Consider the following 16,984-nt stretch of genomic DNA (forward strand, 5'->3'; position numbering starts at 1 on the left):
GGTAACATTTGACTGGTGTGCATTTCCAGCTTATTTTAATATATGAAAGTTTTTGTTATACACGCATGTACATGTTTTGAAACAGTTTCAGATTGTTGCAGTAGCTCCACGGTAAGTGGGTATTTTTGGAAAAAGCATTATGGATGTGTCAGAACTGCAGTTCGAAGAAGGGAGTTTGATTGTGGACACGCTGCTGTTACTCAGATCATCTAGAAGAGCAAAATAGCCTGAGGGAGTATTAAGACTTTAACCTGTAAAAAACAATTTCACTGTAATATTTAAATAGTACTACATAAAAGCATGCAGTAATGAGTCAAATGCCAAGAGCTGCTATATATAGTATTATATTTTTTACATATATATAAAAATATCTAAGTTCTTAAATGGTATGATTAATCCTGGGGGTGACAGCTAGCCTTCAGTTTGGGGCTGTGGCTTGTAAAATGTATTTTGTATAGTTTGCAGGTAACTGTAATCAAGGATTTCTGCTACAGGAAAAGTTTATGCAAAGTAAAGACTCCCTGGAAGAAGTCAAATGCTGGTTCTGGTTTGCAAGCAGAACTATCAACGTGTCAGTTGCTGTGCTATCTAGCAGCGTTAAAGCTCTTTGTAGTCTTATAAATGGTTTGAAGGAAACTCTGGAAGGCTTTCATGGAATAATTACAGGTCAATACAGACGGGAACAAAACCCAGCTCTTTCCTACAGTGAAAATTTTCTGTGTTCATTTAAGCATCTAGTTTAAGCTCGTTTCTACAAAACTCAACAGCCATCTAGTTGAATTATAGTGTTTTGGATTTATTGTGGTACTATTCTTATTTTAAACAAGCAATGCCATTACTATTCCTTGCTTTAGTGCTAAAAGACTTTTAGGATTACAACCATAGAATCGCTGGTAATTCAGAGTCATTTCAATTCTATGACAGAAAATAAATTTCACCAAATTTAGAGGAACCACAAGTTCTTCAAACACAGTTTTGTAAAACTCTACAGTAATACCTCTTGCAGTGCTATATCATATCCACAAATATGAAAAGAAACTATGAAGCATGGCCAAAGAACGTTAGCAGGAACTTTATTCTATGAGGCACTTAGATTCAGCGTCATGTACAGTAAGCTCCAGTGAAAAACAAAAATACCAGAAACAACTGGTAAAGAAAAAAACATATAAAAGTACTTCCAGAGGAGAAATCACATTATAGTCCATAAGTCTGGTAAATTTTAGGCTTTTAGCATGGTTTCCACTCCCTGTTCACAGATGCAGTATTTTAATTTTCAGTCCTCTCCTCCTGTGGATTTCTAAGGCAGAATCAGGGCACCAGGAGAGCAAATCAAAATCTGTGACAGAGGGCCTAATGCAAAAGTTAACTAAGGTCTGATAACTGGAGACAGGCAATGAAAGATCAATACAGAGAACAAACCCCAAATAATTCAGACATCAGGTTATTTCAGCTTGTTGTGGTTTAACCCGGCAGGCAGCTAAAAAGCAGGCAGCTAAACACCACACAGCCGTTCGCTCACTCCCCCCCACTGGGATGGGGGAGAGAATCGGAAAAAGGGTAAAACTTGTGGGTTGAGATAAAGACAATTTAATAGGACAGAAAAGGAGGGGAAAATAATAATAATGATAAAATAATATACATAACAAGTGATGGACAATGCAGTTGCTCACCACCCGCTGACCGATGACCAGCCAGTTCCCGAGCAGCAGCCACACCCCCCTGGCCAATTCCCCCCATTTTTTTTTGTTCAGCATGACGTCACATGGTATAGAATATCCCTTTGGCCAGTTTGGGTCAGCTGTCCTGGCTGTGTCCCTTCGCAGCTTCTTGTGCACCTCCAGCCTCCTTGCTGGCAGGGCAGTATGAGAAGCTGAAAAGTCCTTGACTTGGTGTAAGCACTGCTCAGCAACAACTAAAACATCAGTGTGTTATCAGCATTATTCTTGTACTAAATCCAAAACACAGCACTATACCAGCTACCCAGAAGAAAATTAACTCTATCCCAGCTGAAACCAGGACAGAACTAGATGAGTCAGAGAGGGAACAGATAACAGAAGTACAGGCTCAGATGTTTCTCAGCCTCACAGAGGTCATGGGAACAGATGACAGAGATATAGGCTCAAATATCTGTCAGCCTCACAGAGGGCATTTTAAATAAAAAGGGTTGTTGGGCATGCTGACCCTATCTGTGGAACTTTCTTTTACTTTTCATCAGAATGGACTAAATGAAAGCAAAGATGAATACAGTAACCAAGTTGTGCCACAAGACAAATATAAATCAACTTCTTTGAACAATATATCCTTTCTATGCATATAATACACAACACAAAATGTTTTATTTGAAAAATAAACATTGGATTAATTTTTAAAATAACATAGCAACTACATTCCACCATTTTGTCAAATCAAAAGTATATCCTTAGGTTGCAAACTGTTCATTTTAGTGGTCAAGCCTTAAAAGGATCAACATACTTGATCTGAAAAGTGCTGCAGAAGTACGGTTGATATAGAATCAGGTAGAAATATGTAGTGCAGAGGTATACCTTTGCTAAGAGTTTGGGGTTTTTTATTTGTTTTTGGTTTTTTTTTTTTTAAAAAATCCACGAGACAGCATACATCAGAGAGAACCGAAGGCAGTTGTACCAAAAGCATGAAAGTACAGGCCATTTAAGATGACATATTAACGCACACAAAACGGTCTTTCCTGTTGGATTTATCAGATGCATCGACTGCTAGTAAATTTGACCTATATTAAAAATCATCTGAGAATTCAATACAACTCTTCTGCACCTCTGATTTCCCCATTATGGAGTTTTCTTAAAAACTTTAAAATAGCACTAGTGTTTTACAATAGCATACCCTGAGCAGACATACACCAAAGGAAACTAATTTCAGTTTCCAAGCTTCTGGCGTAAAGGGAAGAGAAGGAAGACTTGTTTCTTTTTTACATTAGGAAGAGTATCATAGTGACTTTCAAACCAGTATATTCATGTCAGTGTTTAATATATTACTGTCTGAAAAGCATAAAGCTTTGTAACCAAACACTTGCTTCATTCCAGCTGAGTCTTTGACTTTATTCTACACCATGAGATCTCGGTATCTTCTTTCAGAGATCTGTCTTATCCTCATAACGACACATACATGCAGCTCTCTGGCTATCCAGGTATGGTTTACATCCTAAATGTATAACCGCATCAAACAACAGCTGAACAGTTGATTCACAAGCTGCAAGCAAAGAGGAGTTCAGTTAAAAGTACTCTTTGAATGGAATGTGAAACTAACAGAAATTACTCTGGCAAACTGAGAATGATTTTAAGAAAGAAGCAATCTTCTCTGGGCATAGCAAATAGATTGTCAAACGAAAGACCGAACCAATACAGAATCATTTAAGTTGTGAGTAAAGACTTTTCATATGCCAACCAAAAGGAACACGAAAATTCATTGCATGTGGAGTGTTATCAGTGTTAGAAACATCACTTAATCTTGGAAAGATGAAAGAGCTGTTACCCCCTCACTTTTTGCATCCCAATTTATGCAGAGGTTGCCATCTTTAACAGCAGCTCAACAGAATTGAGCAAATATTCACCAGTTCTAACACTAAACACTAACATGATGACTTCTTTGCAGTTAAATGAATTTGAGAAGTTCAAACATAGGCTTGTTCTAAAAACTGTCTGCTCTCAGTGGGACTATGTACTATAAAAGTGACATTGTCTAAGTTAAAAAGTTATGTCATGTATTGATCAGATGCAGGCCAACAACCAAGAGGAGTATCATATGTCCTGTTACTGAAAAACCTAAAATTTCTTCACTAAGGGATAGCATTAATTACTTCCACTACAACAATGTATTATTCTAATAATCTTACTTCAAAACAGGAAACAATTTTCCTACAGTTTACTGGCAATCACACATAGTACACATTTAGAACTCACTCAGCAGAACAGTGAATATTCAGCTATACTACAGTAAATGCAAGAATTATACATGCATTTTCATCAGGTTGTATTCCCATGTTCATACTCCTGAATGGCAAGCATTAATTTTTCCCCTCAAGGTTAGTTTTAACCCTGATCATTTTCCTAGCTGTGTCATTGCTCTGTTGTACAAGTGTCTGGGCTGCACGACAGAAGGACAGAACAAGGCATCTTTCAGCAATAGCATCAGCTTATGAAAATGTGGCATTACTGCCCTGCACAAAGATTCTTTGCCAAGTAAGCTCGGTTAAACCTGAAAAAAAGAAAGGCTTTTTCACACTTACCCTGGACAGTCTCTGAGATTCCAAGTGTTTTCTGCACATCTCTGCAAATTTTGGAGAGGCAGGACTGAAACTGCTCATCACAATCATTTTTTTTATTGCCACAAGTATCGTAGCATCTGTCATGGTGATTGCAGCACTTTGTCATCGAAGGGATACCGATGTCAAACTGTGAAGAAAATCCCCCGCCCACTCCATTGGTATTCCAGTTAAGAAAGTTATAGCCTATGAATAGACTATAACAGTTAGAAATTGAAAAGTAACACCATCAATCCAGCTGTCATTCACTTATCTCTGTATTTTGCTGTTCACCTCTAGTAAGCTGTGGTGGTTTGACCCTGGCCAGCAGCCACAAGCACCCACAGGGTTCCTTGCTCTCCCCCCGCCCACCTCCACGGAATGGAGGAGGGAACAGGAAAAGCAACAGCAAGAAAACTTGTGGGTTGAGATAAAGACAGTTTAATAGGTGAATGAAAGAGGGAAAAAATACCCCAAAATAAGCAGTGCAAAAACAATCATTCACCACGTCCCACAAGCAGATGCCCAGCCAGTCTCTTGAGCAACAGCCACCTCGGAAACACACATACCACCCCCCCACTCCTGCTTCTTCCACTACTCCCGTTTTTATTGCTGAGCATGACTCCGCGTAATACGGAATATCCCTCTGGCCAATTCAGGTCAGCTGCCGCAGCTGTGTCCCCTCCCAACCTCTTGCCCAGCCTCAGCCTACGCTCTGGGGTGGCAGATGGGCAGAGGGGAGGAAAAAAAGAGAAAGTCCCAAAACTGTGCAATCACTGTTCAGCAATAGCCAAAACCATCAACAGTTTTAGCCAAAAATCCCAAACACAGCACCATGCAGCCTGCTATGAAAAACGTTAACTCCATCCCAGCCAGAGCCAGTACATAAGCTAACCCATATTTTCTTGCTAGCCTTAAGGAAAATGGGTTAGCATCAGTAAGGACAGCAAGAGTCAGAGCCAAACCCTCCACTCTCACAGGGCTACAGTTGGGATTATTCAACGCTTTCAAGATCATGAGAACAAAACACGGTTAAAAAATTAGAAATTAATCATCATCATTCCATTTTATCCCTGTAATATTTTATGTCAATGATGAAAATGTTTATACTATGTTTGCTTATAATACATTTTCCATGTTTTTACCAAAGCATGTGCTGGAGCTGATAAAAGCAGGGACACTGTACATGGATGCTGTCTCATCCTTAGAATGGGGGAGGGAAAAACCGCCCGCATCGATCGGTTGATGTATGAAAGACACACAAAGAAGCACCAAAATGGAAATACTCACCTGAACTCCAAATAAAGGGGATCCACAACCATTTGGTGGTGAAGGTTTATATCCGTAGCGAGGAAAGGGCTTTGATCCTGAAAAAGGTAATCTATCATGCCTCAGATAGACTTTTTGCACAGAATTTTAGTACTGTCAAAACTCACCACAGGCATTTGTTGGGCTTAAGACGGTATCACTTATATTTTTAACTTAAGCATATATTCAGGCACCTGAACATCAACAATTATTACCAAATTACAACTTAGGGGTACTAAGCAATTTTTTAAAAAAGGGGGACAAGACACCTGAGCAAGTGTTAATGTTAGCTTCCCAAGTTAAAGAAAAAAAGAGCTTGAGTTACTAAAATTGATGTGTCAGTTAAGTGTGCAATATATAGGATTACATTAAAGAACAGAGTACTTTAGAGTAAGTTCATTAATACTTCTATGCATTATATGCAATCAGTAGTGCTCTGATTTTTTTAGCTTAACCTTTAAAATAAACTGGAAAGAAACATTTTTTTATTTCTACAACTATAACATTAATAAAATTTAAATTAGTAGAGCCTGCTAAAGTCATGTCTCCCTGAACACTGACCAGTGCAGCAAGACAGGGAATTCTGCATCCAAAACGAAGGAAGGTTGTGGAATTAATTTGAAAAATGACCCTTCACCTTGTTTCGGTATCGGAAACAAACCGAGGCCACAATTAAAAGTAATGGAGAAGAAAAAACGTATTTGAAAAGTGCATATTCCAGTAGAGAGAGGAAATGTCACGGTGTCCCGGTCTCTCTCTGGAGCCAGTCAGGGTGCGGGTGCCACCGCCAAACTCCCTTCCTGACTTAACCAATAACCAACCCAGCCAGCTGGGGGCAAGTCGATTCAGCCCAGAGAGACCACGGGGATCTACGCGAACCTCCCGTTTTGGGGCGCGGCTGAAGCGCCGGTGAAAAGCCCGGCACGAAACCCCTCTTCTGGAGCAAGGCCCGCCTGGCACCCCTCTGCGGCAGCCGGGGACGGCGGGGAACGGCCTCCGGGCGGGTACTGAGGTTTTCTCTGCGGCTGCGCCCCGTTTCCCTGGGAGCTGCTCCTGGGACCGGCGGGAACGCCGCCGCCAACCGCCGACCCTCGCAGCCCCGGCCGGTCTGATCGGGCGGGCCGCCTTAAAGCGAGCCGGCTGGGGGGAGGGCAAGGGTCGCCGCGGGCCGGCGGGGTCTCGGCCGCGCCGCCAGCCTCACCGTCGCTGCACTTGTAGTGGCAGAGGCCGTCCTCGCCGCCCAGGAAGTCGAGGGCCGCGTTGAGGTACACGTCGATCTTGTGCACCCCGTTGCGGATGGTCTTCAGCGTCATCCGCCAGTCGGGGGTCTGCGGCGCCTCCTGGCACCGCGCCGGCCGCGGGCCCAGCCAGGCGCAGGCCAGCAGCAGCAGCAGGGCGCGGGCCATGCCGAGCGGCGCCCCGCCGGGCGCCCGCTAAGCCCCCGCCGCCTGCCCGCTCCCGCAGCGTCCTGCCGGCCCGGCCCGGCCCGCCGCCGCCATCGTCCCCGCGGGCGCCGCCCCCGCCCGCCCGGTGGGGAGGGGCCTTCTGCCGCCGCGCCTGAGGGAGCCCCGAGGACCCTGAGGGGAAGGGCGTCCCGACCGCCTGCTGGGGCCGCTACCGGAGGGGGCGGGCAGTCTTGTGCGAAAGTACGGCCGGAGCGGGGCTGCCAGTCGCTTACTCGCGGCCAAAACGCCTTTTGCTGGGCCGCTGCCGGCAGCCCCCGTCAGAGAGAGGGACTGGGGTGGGTTAGAGAGAGAAGAATCGGTGGTGGCTCTGAGGGGGAAAGAGGGGCAAGGTCGGGCGGAGCCTTTCATCCCCGCCTGCAGGCGGCAAGAGGAGGCCTTGCAAAACGCGGCCTGGCACCTGCCCCCTTGCAACTCGGACTGTTTCAGCAGGAGAAACGCCGCCACCTCCAGCAGGTGACGGTGCCCCTTGTTCCTGGGGGGGACCTTTTCCAAACCTCCCCAGATCCAAACCGGGAGCGCAGCTGGCTGCCAGTTTGTATGGCGCGGGGGCGCTGGCTGGGCAGGGCCCTGGGAGCTGCCGGTGCCGTCAGACAACACGAAACCCCAGGACTTTTTTAGTTGGAAAACCTTTATTTGATGACTGTGTTAGAAGTGGTGAACTCGGCGTTGCCAAAGTGAAGGAGACAACGATAGCGTTTTGGAGGAAAGACAGAAAGGCTGAATTTGAGATGTTGCGGCCGTGGGGCTGCATGGAAGGAAGGGCAGGGTTAACGCCGGCCGCATCGGGGCTTGGTTAGTGCGGTGGCTCAGAGCGAACGCTGCCTACGGGAGGAGCCTGCCCAAAACCACATACTGCTCTCCTTCGGTGTAGTCTGGGGGAGAACGTGTATTAATACAGCTAGAAAAACATGACCTTTTTGAAAGCACACTCGTTTAGAAGCCAAAAAAATGTAGTAGGGAGTATGTACTTGAAGTGTTAAAATTTTAACCCAATTTTATGACGATGTTCAATGTGAAGGAAACTGATCCAGTGACCTTTACACATGTGAGTGAGTCAGTTTCAGGTAACATCATCAAATGTGCAAGACAGCGTTGTAAAAGAGGGCAAAATGAAAGTGTAGCTATTAAACATTAAAAGCCCAGTCTTGATTTGCTGAAAAGAAAAATCATACCAAAATGAACTCGCTTGCTAAACATCCTGTTTGGGTTTGTGTTTGGTTTTTTTAATTTCAAAATTTTTATTAATTTTCTATTTAAATTCTAGATGCTTCACAGATGAGCTGAAGTGGAGCCATGTGGAAATTGTTTGAATTTTTGTAATGAAAGCTCTGTTTTAAGACGGGTGGAATCCTTCAGAACATAGTAATATTGGGCTTCAGGACAAAGTTAACTGTAAAGAAGAACAGGAAATGGAAGGAAAACCGAGAGACTTCCAGATCAACATGCAGAGCAGAAAGATACATGGTAAATATTCTACTGTTTTTTTTTCTTTTCAGCCTCAGCATTTAATATTTTTTGCAGTTAACTGAAGAAATAGGTGGGAAAAGTTCTTTACAGAAGTTAAGTCAAACAAAAGAGGGAGCTCTTCCTACACCTGTCCAGCTTTTCCCTATGATTACTTTACAAAGACCCTGATTGAGCAAAATAATTCCTGTGTAGGAATATACTTAAATGCTTTCCTAAATAGAAAGCCTTGTTGGGGGGGGTTAAGAGAAGCAATTCATACCCTTACTTTAGTTATTGGTGACTGACAGTGTCTTTACATGACAAATTCATGCTGATGTGGGTTTTTTACAAGACTGGAAGATGAAGAAAAGTCAATGAAAATGTAAAAATGTTGTCTGAAGCAGACTATGGTAAATTATAGAAAAAACACCACCACAACTGTGGTGTGTGAACATATGCCATTTATTCAACAGGATAATTAATTGAGAGGAATAAAGTAAAACAGATATTAAAAACACTTGTAAATTAGAACATAGTGAAGTATGTTCTAAAACTATTGAGCAGTTTGATAGAACTGACCGAGATGGTCCTGAAGCTATTTGACAGTTTTGTGTCGAGGGTACCAATCCACAAACCAAATTCTAGTACTTTTAAAAAATTTTATGCACACTTTCTGTGCATAACTCTTGCCGAATGTGAGACTATTATGTATAGACTGACAGTTTCTTATAGCGGGCACCATTACTGTCTAAAAATGTGTAGCTTACGCAGTGGTCCTTCGGGCTGTGCTTCCTGATTATCATGTGGGCAGAACTTCCTCACAAGGATTGGTGAAAGCAGAAGGATTTTCTGCTTAATCGTTCCAGTTTTGTTGATGGCCCCTTGTCTTTGTCCAGTTCTGCGTCAGTTACGGCAGTAGCGAAACTCCACCTGACTGCACATTGCGGGATCAGGTCCTGGATGTTCTTTCTTGGCATTACTGTTTCACGCTTCTGTATATTCTGTGTAGGAAGCTTGTAGTAATTTGACAATCTGGTGGGGGGGTTATGATTGAGAGTATTAATTTTTAACTTTAGATCTGCAACTTGGTTTTGTAGAATTAAGACTATATGTATAATATATAGACTTTTTATTTTGCTATATTTATATTGTTATATAAATTGTGTGCGTGTGTGTGTGTATATATATAAAAATTTATATATATACACACACGGTAAAACCCTACTTAATGTTAAGGGTTTGTTGGATACCATAAAAATATATATATATACATACACAGAGAACTTAAGGTAGTAGAGATGCTTTTTATTTAAGTTGAAGATTCAAGTTTTAAAATTCCTTTCGTGTTCGTGACCAGCTGTGGTTAAATTAATAAAACTTAGAGCCACAAAAATTGCCCCAAGCTAGATGATCAAATGAGGTATATTAGATGATAGATAAAAATTGTCTGAGTTTGTAGCTGAAAAAACTACCACCAAACAGAGTTATTATTTGGGTAATTGTTGCATTACAACAAATCTCATGATCATAGTCAATCTGTCAATTAATAGATGGTCTGAAGTCTACTTTCGCAGTAAGCCGAAAGAATCAACTGCCAAGCAAGGCAGCATCCTGAGGGTTTCTAGTGACCTAGACCTTGAGATGATGGAAGTTCTTTAAAGTACTCTGGTTGCTGTCCTTTCTGTGAAGTTCACATATTGCCAACGCAGTCATTTTCGAACCACTGCTTTCAGTATGGTTGTCCATTTTAAATAAATAAACAACAGCAATTGAAATGCAATGTGAAATGTGGAAAAAAAACAAAGTAACAACAAGAAAAAAATATTTTAATTTCCTTGCTTTTATTAGAGACTTTTGCTGCGGACTCATGTGACAGTAAAATTCTCTTCCTACAGGCATCTGCAAAATTGTGGTATTCATAGAACGTTAAGAATTTTCAAAATATTTTCTTTAAAGATTTGTACTAATTGTTGCTAAGTTACATGGCTGCTGATTGTAAAAAAGGACTAGTGTTCATTTTTCTATGGGTGATAAGAAGGAAGTATTTAATTTTCCGAGCTTCAGATATTATACCGTGAAATGAGACTCCTTGTCACATGATGGCTAATCCAATCATAATAGCTGGCGACTTTTGTATACACGCCAGGGTGACCAGCCTCCCCGCAGTTCTCACCCCAACTCACAATACCCCAGACATATGCCACATTTTCTGCATCAAAACAGACCAGGGGTCCTCCTGAATCTCCTTTGCAACTGTCTATGGAGCCATCGTAAGTACCTGAAGCAAAAGAGAAAATAAAAAGCAAAAGTAAGTTCGTATACAAGCTAGCACACAAAACAGAGCTCAGGAGGTTTTTCAGGTCCGTGTCGCTTCCTGACAAATGTTTGCCTAATGGTCACCAGTAAAGGAGGTTCCTAACCTCTTCGGTCTATTACTTGTCATTTCTTTTTAAGTGCAGGCCTCTCCTTACATTTGTGGCTGGCCCAAATTCTCCACATTTGCTTTGATGTCAGTGACGTGAGTCTTGTTTTATCCTGTGCAATACAGAAGAATTCAGCCATATTGCCTATTATATCATTAGAAGTAGCTCACAAAAAGTGAACAAAAGCGGGAGGAAAAAGCTAAAAAGGTTTGTAGGCTGATTCCTATGGAAACGAAGCTATCGTAATATGTGTATGCCTACATGTCTGCCTTTTGGTGTCCTCTCGATCCAATAATTCATTGGCCAGTTTCATCTGTACGGAGCTGTACAGAGAGGCAGAGGACTTAAAACTATTTTCTCTACCAGCTTTATGAAAATAGGTGGGCAGGTACAAGAAGGAGAGCATGTGAATGCTGGGATGGGAGGGAGAGCAACTGTCTGCAAGTGCCCTCACTGCAAGGTCTCGGTCACAGCATGGACCTTTTGCAACACCAGATAGCAGCCCTGAGGCACAAGTGTGTAGGATCCAGTGCTCTTTATAAGTTTCAGTGCTCACAGAGCTACTTGTTTGCAATTCAGCAAATATAATGTCGTGAAAAAATGAATTAAGAGTGAAGGATGTGATATAAACAGAAACACTACTACAGAGCTAGAATATGATTTATGCTTTGTCCTATATACTCAGTAAAAGTTCATTAATTTCTAACACCGTTACTACACTTTTCTGCTTGGTTGATTGGCCTAGTACGAAGGAACCCATACTAAGCATGAGTCTCCAAGTTTTTAAAAATGCAACCTCTTTCTTGAATCTCTACATTACTGAGAGAGAGTTTTGTGAACTTTTCAGAGTTGGAATTACTAATCCTATAAAACGAGATTTTATTGCCTTTACTCAGTTTAATTAATATTTGCTTGTATAACTAACTCCTGTGGATACCAGCCCTTAATTCCAACGTTTGTATTTCCATCAGGGAGGGGAAGCTAACCCCAGATACCCCTTTTCTGATGTTGCCCCATTGATACTGTCTCTGTTCCCTCCTGGTAAAGTATGATCAGTTGAAATACATTGAGGATCAAGGAGATAAGTTACGGAACTTGCACAGTAGACGAACCCAGTATCTTATAGATGTCATGCTGAATTTATCAGAAATGATTTGGCTTTTATTTCTGGTTTTTATTTTTCTCATGACGTAGTTTGTTTAAATATTGCCTTTACTTTTTGATTTAAAGAACAGTTGAAACTATCTGCCCTGTAAGTTGAATACTCATTGCTTTTTTAGTCATGCGTTTGGCAATACCTTTCGTTACTTGAGAAGCAAAAAATATGTATTCAAAATCCTTATTTTAGTACTAGGAGTGACAGCCAGTTTCCTGGCCAGATTAATCTTAGTTTGAAAAGTTAATCGTATTTTTCCTGGGGTGCAGTGTGGTAGTAGCAAATGTATAAGCAGATGAATAGTCACATTCCGGTCAACGGGACTACTAATGTGCTCTAAGACAGGCATTTGCTTAAATATGTTGCTGAATCAGAATCAAATATAGCAAAGGTAGGAAGTTCAGTGTGCTGTAAAGTGCTTTTGTGTGGAGAAGAATTCTGCAATCGGGAGTTTCGGATAAGACTTTGGCAATGCTACAAAATCATAAACAAAAAAGGGGGAGATGTGGAGAAGAATTAAGAGGTGGCCTAATGAGTACCAGCTGATTCAAGAACAGAAACAGGTGAAGGGAATTGTGAGCAGACATGTGATCGTTGCCGGAAGGAAGATATAAGGGAGGCAATGGAGAGAGACAGGGAAGAGAGGCGCAACGGAGAGAGAGATGGGAGGGCTGCCCTGTTATGATAAAGGCTGTGCTTGTATGTCACAACACTTTTGTATTTAGAAAACATAACTCAAACTGCATGCTGAAATTTGCCCACATAATCATAGAAACTTGGCATACTGTCATCTTAACTCTGTTTATAAATAGATATATAATGGTGGATGCATCTCGGCTCCAATGGCTAGCATTTTGCTAATGGTGATACTGTGGCAATCGGTTTGTAGTCTTTCCCAAGTCTAAAAGATTCCCAGCCAGTATGTCTGACCTTATAAACAGTGGGTGTGGTGGTAGAGAAGTTATAGTAAGAAAACTGATGCTTGCCTGCACATGCCATTTGTTTAAAAAATCGTCCTGGATACAATTCAGAACAATTCTGAAATAAATTAACATTGCCCCACTTGAGGATAAATTGTTTGATATAACCTAGAAAAGAAAAGAATAAACTTTTCTAAATAAAAAATGGTAAGTACATATTAGACACTTTTAATATAATAAATTGAAAGTTATATATTTGCTTATCTGCAGAATACAATCTTCAATATTATAAACCAGATACCTTATACTGCCACTAACGCTTACCACATATGAATTGCAGTACATTGGCCATCTATTTCAAAATAAAAGCAGAGTGGTTTAATTGCAGTGTTAAATACAGTACTTTCATTCTGTGACATTTTTACCCTTTCCCTTTCCTTGTCTTCTTCAGTTTTTTCTGTGTTTTCCATATCAAGGTTTTCAGACACTGGGAAACTGGTATATTGTTTTCTATGAAATGGAGATGTGGCTGTGATCGTCCTTGTTACCTTTTTTCCAATTCTACTCTGTCTTTTTGGGATGAGTGGACCAGATATTGAAGATACATGGAACTATGTATTCACAAGGTTAAGGGGATTTTCTGTTTTGTTCTCTGTCCGTTTGCTAGTAATTCCCAACTTTGCATTTGCTTTATGGACTGCCATTGTGTATGGACAGGAGAAGCCTCACAACCGGTATGCGGTACCTCCAACGCCAGACTGCAATCACTGTGATACAAAAAAAGTGCTTCCCAAATCTTTGAAAGCATGATTGCATTTGGCTTACCTGTCTCTGTGCAACCTTCTCTGGGCTAAACTCAAACAGGGCTGAGACAAGATGTGGCAAGTTTCGTAACTGTTGGCTGCAGCTCAGATCCTCTTGGGCAGGGGACAGAGGACGGGCTGTGACTGTGGGCCACTTGTTAAATACCGTTACCAGGTCTCCACAGCTTAGACTGGCAAAATCTTAGATTGGCAAAAGCAACGTTTCTTATTGTCAGGGTAGTTTTCAACCAGGGGTGTCCTCCAGACCAATTTACTAAGTGGCTGAAACAGCAGAGGAAGCAGTACAGAAAAGAGAACCAATAGTGATAGCCGAATACTGAACCACAGCCTTCGTTTTCTGTACTCAGCCTCTTCTGAATGCTTTGTGCACAACTACTCTTCAGCCTTTCCAAAATGAAAGCTCACCACAATTAGAAATCGAGTGATACAAATAATACGTTCTTGTAGTAAGCACTAAAGCAAATACCTTTCTCTAGTCCCCACCCAGAAACCTTGCATCTGTCACCAGTCTGGAACATATACTCTGACCAGGGGATGCAGGCAGGTGTGCTGTATTTCAGGAAGCATTCTCCTTTCCCAAAACCTCTCAGCTCCAGCAGAGCAATGTCATTTTCATAAGTTGACGCATTATAATTTTCATGGATTATCACTTGGTTTAGTCTGAAAGTATCTGTCTCTCTGTCGTACTCTATTGTATCCAACAGTCCAATCCAGACACGGTACAGATGAACTCGACTTGCTCTGGAAAAAAACAGTGAAATAAAATATGTTTTGATACTTAACACAGCACTGTACCTTTCAACTAGCTGTAAACTTTTGTATTTTATCAAAGTTTCTCTAGAATAAAAATTCATATTATATACATACAGTTTCTTTCTGGACTTGATGTCCAGGTTTTTCTGAAGTGCAGCAAGTGCAAGGCAGATGACACTTACTGCTGAGTACTGCAACTAATACAGAAAAAATATTAAAAGCCAGCCCCTGTGTTTAGTGCTGTGACAAAGAGAAAGCAGGCATTTGTGCCTCTCTGATTTCAAGTGAAAGAAGAGTGAGCAGATGTGGATGGGGTGCTGGGACTGGCAAATCTTCCATGTTTGCTCTTGCTTGTTCTGGGGAATATATGACCCCAGGGACATTCTCAGGGAACAGATCCTGGACTTCCCCAAGGTAGAGATGGGGAAGAGAGGAGGTCCCTTGTATCTCCCTTTCAGGCAAAGTACGGTGAACCTTTCCTGCCTGCCTACTATCTGACTGAAGAATGCCATGTTTCTTCAAACTTATTACTTTTTCATCCTTCTGTTCACTGACAAAATACTCTACTTTCTGTGAATCTTCCCCATAGTTAATGTGGGTGAGTCGGTGTTTTAAATTGTTTTATGCAATAGGCAAATAGGAATTAGCAAACAGGTAGCTAAGAAGGGCAATAATATCCAAATCAATCTTTCTGCCTTGCAAGAAGAAAATAATTTCCCAGTTTGTTGTTGTTACCTGACACAGTGTGCAGCAGTCAGAACCCAACAGCCACCAATATAAACCCCTCCACAGTACACTGTTGCACCTTCACTGCTGGTTTCTTTAATTGCCACTTGCCAAGGGAATTCACCCTATTCAAACAACAAACACCCAAATAATATGAAATCATAATAATTGTACTATATTTAGTGCAGAAAGGGAAACACATTTGGTATCACCTCATCTCCTTGATTATATCTGATTATAAACAAAAAATCTGCTATCCAGAAATTGCGAATTGGGCTCTGTCCAATATAAAAGATGTATATTCTAAAATGCAGTAATTTTGTTCAGCCTTCTGACTTTGTGCGATGCCTCCTTCCCTCCAGCTTTCTGTCATGAAACCCCTTGTAGCCAGAGAAACAGATGTAGAATCTGACCTGGTATGATCGAGTATAGCATTTTTTGACTGTATTCTGTTTCAAAGGTGCAAATTTAAATTCCTTTTTGTCAGAACTGTTATTTCTAGCTATAGTATTAAGTATTTTGCTGAATCATTTTCAATGTGTATTTGTACTGTAGTGCTCAATTTTGCAACTCCATATTTTACTTTATAAATTGTGCTTCTCTTTACTTTCGTTCAGTGCAACGCCACTACTGCTGCAAAACATGAAATTAGTGTTGTAGTTTATTTTGTTATTTCTGTACATTTTAACAGAAGGACAATAATGCCCATTTAAATTGATGCTGAATGAACTCATATCTGGTAAGGGTTTTTTTACCTTTCTTGCAAGCTCTCCACCTACGATTCTTTTCCGTCGAGTTAATGTGTGATTTGTAAGACCGCAGTGTACTTGGGGAAGAAGTGTCTTTATCATTTTTCTTTCTTTAACAAAAAGGAAAAATGTGTCTCAGAATTCAGGTATCCATTCTTTCTATTTGGAGACATGTTTATCTTTATCTTGAAAATTTGAGTGCTGTGAATATGCCAGTAGCTGAAGTAGCCAGAAAGCAAAGATCCAAAATTTTGGCACCTGTTTTTGCTTTGAAAATTGCTTGTGTCGTAGCATCACATTACTTCTCTTCATTTTCCACTGCTGCTTGCATTCAGGCAAATAATTTCAAAATGGTTCCCCTAGGTTTGCTGAGAGTTTACCTCCACCAGTTACCAAAACATGCAGATGTGGGTCCTCAGCCAGGATGAATTATTATGGCATTCTTGAAATTAGTGGAAAGCGAGACAAATAGTAAGCCCCAGAGTGGATATTACTAAATCGCAAAGTCCGAATATCTGAGTGTTCTGGACCTGGCCAGCTGGCTGGTACTTAGAAAGCCACTAATAAGAGGGTATGCTGTTGTTTTTGGAGGGTTAGTTACACTTACCTTCATCCATACTGTGACTTTCAGCACCTTTGTCTTTGCCTGTAGTAGAACAACAAAATACTAAAAATGTTGGCAAACATTTCAATTTGCTCTATTACTTGAATATATGTTTGTGTGCCAAAATCGTGGTACACGTTTTAAATGCATAAGGGCACACCATTTCACATGGACAGCAATACTCTGTCAGCCTGGTGCCTGCTGTTTCCTTTCCTACTAGACACTCTCTGGCTGCCTCAGCCTACAAATAACCTACATCCAGGAGATACTCATTCGTAACTTCATGACATCTGCTCTGCTTTCCGTGCCTCGGGAGCCCTTCTGCAAAGAAAC

At 41.3% G+C, this 16,984-nt stretch overlaps 3 protein-coding genes across 6 annotated transcripts in view; 1 reads left to right on the plus strand and 2 right to left on the minus strand.

Annotated features, from left to right (window-relative positions):
* Window positions 1–7,088, minus strand: PLA2G12A (phospholipase A2 group XIIA). 4 transcript variants are annotated; one of them, XM_075139236.1, is made up of 4 exons: window positions 6,786–7,043; window positions 5,567–5,643; window positions 4,262–4,427; window positions 1–251 (listed from the first exon to the last, which is right to left on the minus strand). In XM_075139236.1, exons 1-4 carry the CDS (start codon window positions 6,988–6,990, stop codon window positions 247–249), a joined length of 453 nt encoding a protein of 150 aa, XP_074995337.1. In that variant the 5' UTR covers window positions 6,991–7,043; the 3' UTR covers window positions 1–246. The 4 variants fall into 4 exon arrangements, 3 of the variants coding, with proteins under 3 accessions (XP_074995337.1, XP_074995335.1, XP_074995336.1); XM_075139234.1 differs by having other exon boundaries at window positions 2–209; window positions 6,786–7,045; XR_012671529.1 differs by lacking the exon at window positions 1–251 and adding an exon at window positions 1,058–3,225 and having other exon boundaries at window positions 6,146–7,056.
* Window positions 6,779–16,984, plus strand: part of GAR1 (GAR1 ribonucleoprotein) — a 25,517-nt gene continuing 15,311 nt past the window's right edge. The window contains exons 1-2 of the mRNA XM_075139230.1: window positions 6,779–6,849; window positions 8,315–8,514. The gene's annotated coding sequence lies outside the window, so the exon portion shown is untranslated. The remainder of the gene's footprint in view (window positions 6,850–8,314; window positions 8,515–16,984) is intronic.
* Window positions 10,306–16,984, minus strand: part of CFI (complement factor I) — a 16,514-nt gene continuing 9,835 nt past the window's right edge. Inside the window, exons 7-12 of the mRNA XM_075139226.1 lie at window positions 16,655–16,693; window positions 16,054–16,157; window positions 15,308–15,423; window positions 14,286–14,560; window positions 13,062–13,163; window positions 10,306–10,774 (exon numbers count right to left, since the gene is read on the minus strand). Of these exons, the coding sequence (XP_074995327.1) occupies window positions 10,557–10,774; window positions 13,062–13,163; window positions 14,286–14,560; window positions 15,308–15,423; window positions 16,054–16,157; window positions 16,655–16,693 (854 nt within the window). The 3' untranslated portion in view covers window positions 10,306–10,556. The remainder of the gene's footprint in view (window positions 10,775–13,061; window positions 13,164–14,285; window positions 14,561–15,307; window positions 15,424–16,053; window positions 16,158–16,654; window positions 16,694–16,984) is intronic.

Source organism: Calonectris borealis, unplaced genomic scaffold (genome assembly GCF_964195595.1).
Source record: "Calonectris borealis unplaced genomic scaffold, bCalBor7.hap1.2 HAP1_SCAFFOLD_139, whole genome shotgun sequence".
Taxonomy (NCBI): Eukaryota; Metazoa; Chordata; class Aves; order Procellariiformes; family Procellariidae; genus Calonectris; species Calonectris borealis.

Excerpts from the sequence above, each read along its gene's own strand:
- PLA2G12A (XM_075139234.1), bottom strand. The coding sequence starts at position 6,990 with ATGGCCCGCGCCCTGCTGCTGCTGCTGGCCTGCGCCTGGCTGGGCCCG. Across the intron at positions 4,428-5,566 it reads CCCCTTTATTTGGAGTTCAG|TTTGACATCGGTATCCCTTC; the intron begins GTGAGTATTTCC and ends TTTTCTTCACAG. Across the intron at positions 210-4,261 it reads AATCTCAGAGACTGTCCAGG|ATGATCTGAGTAACAGCAGC; the intron begins GTAAGTGTGAAA and ends TTGCTCTTCTAG.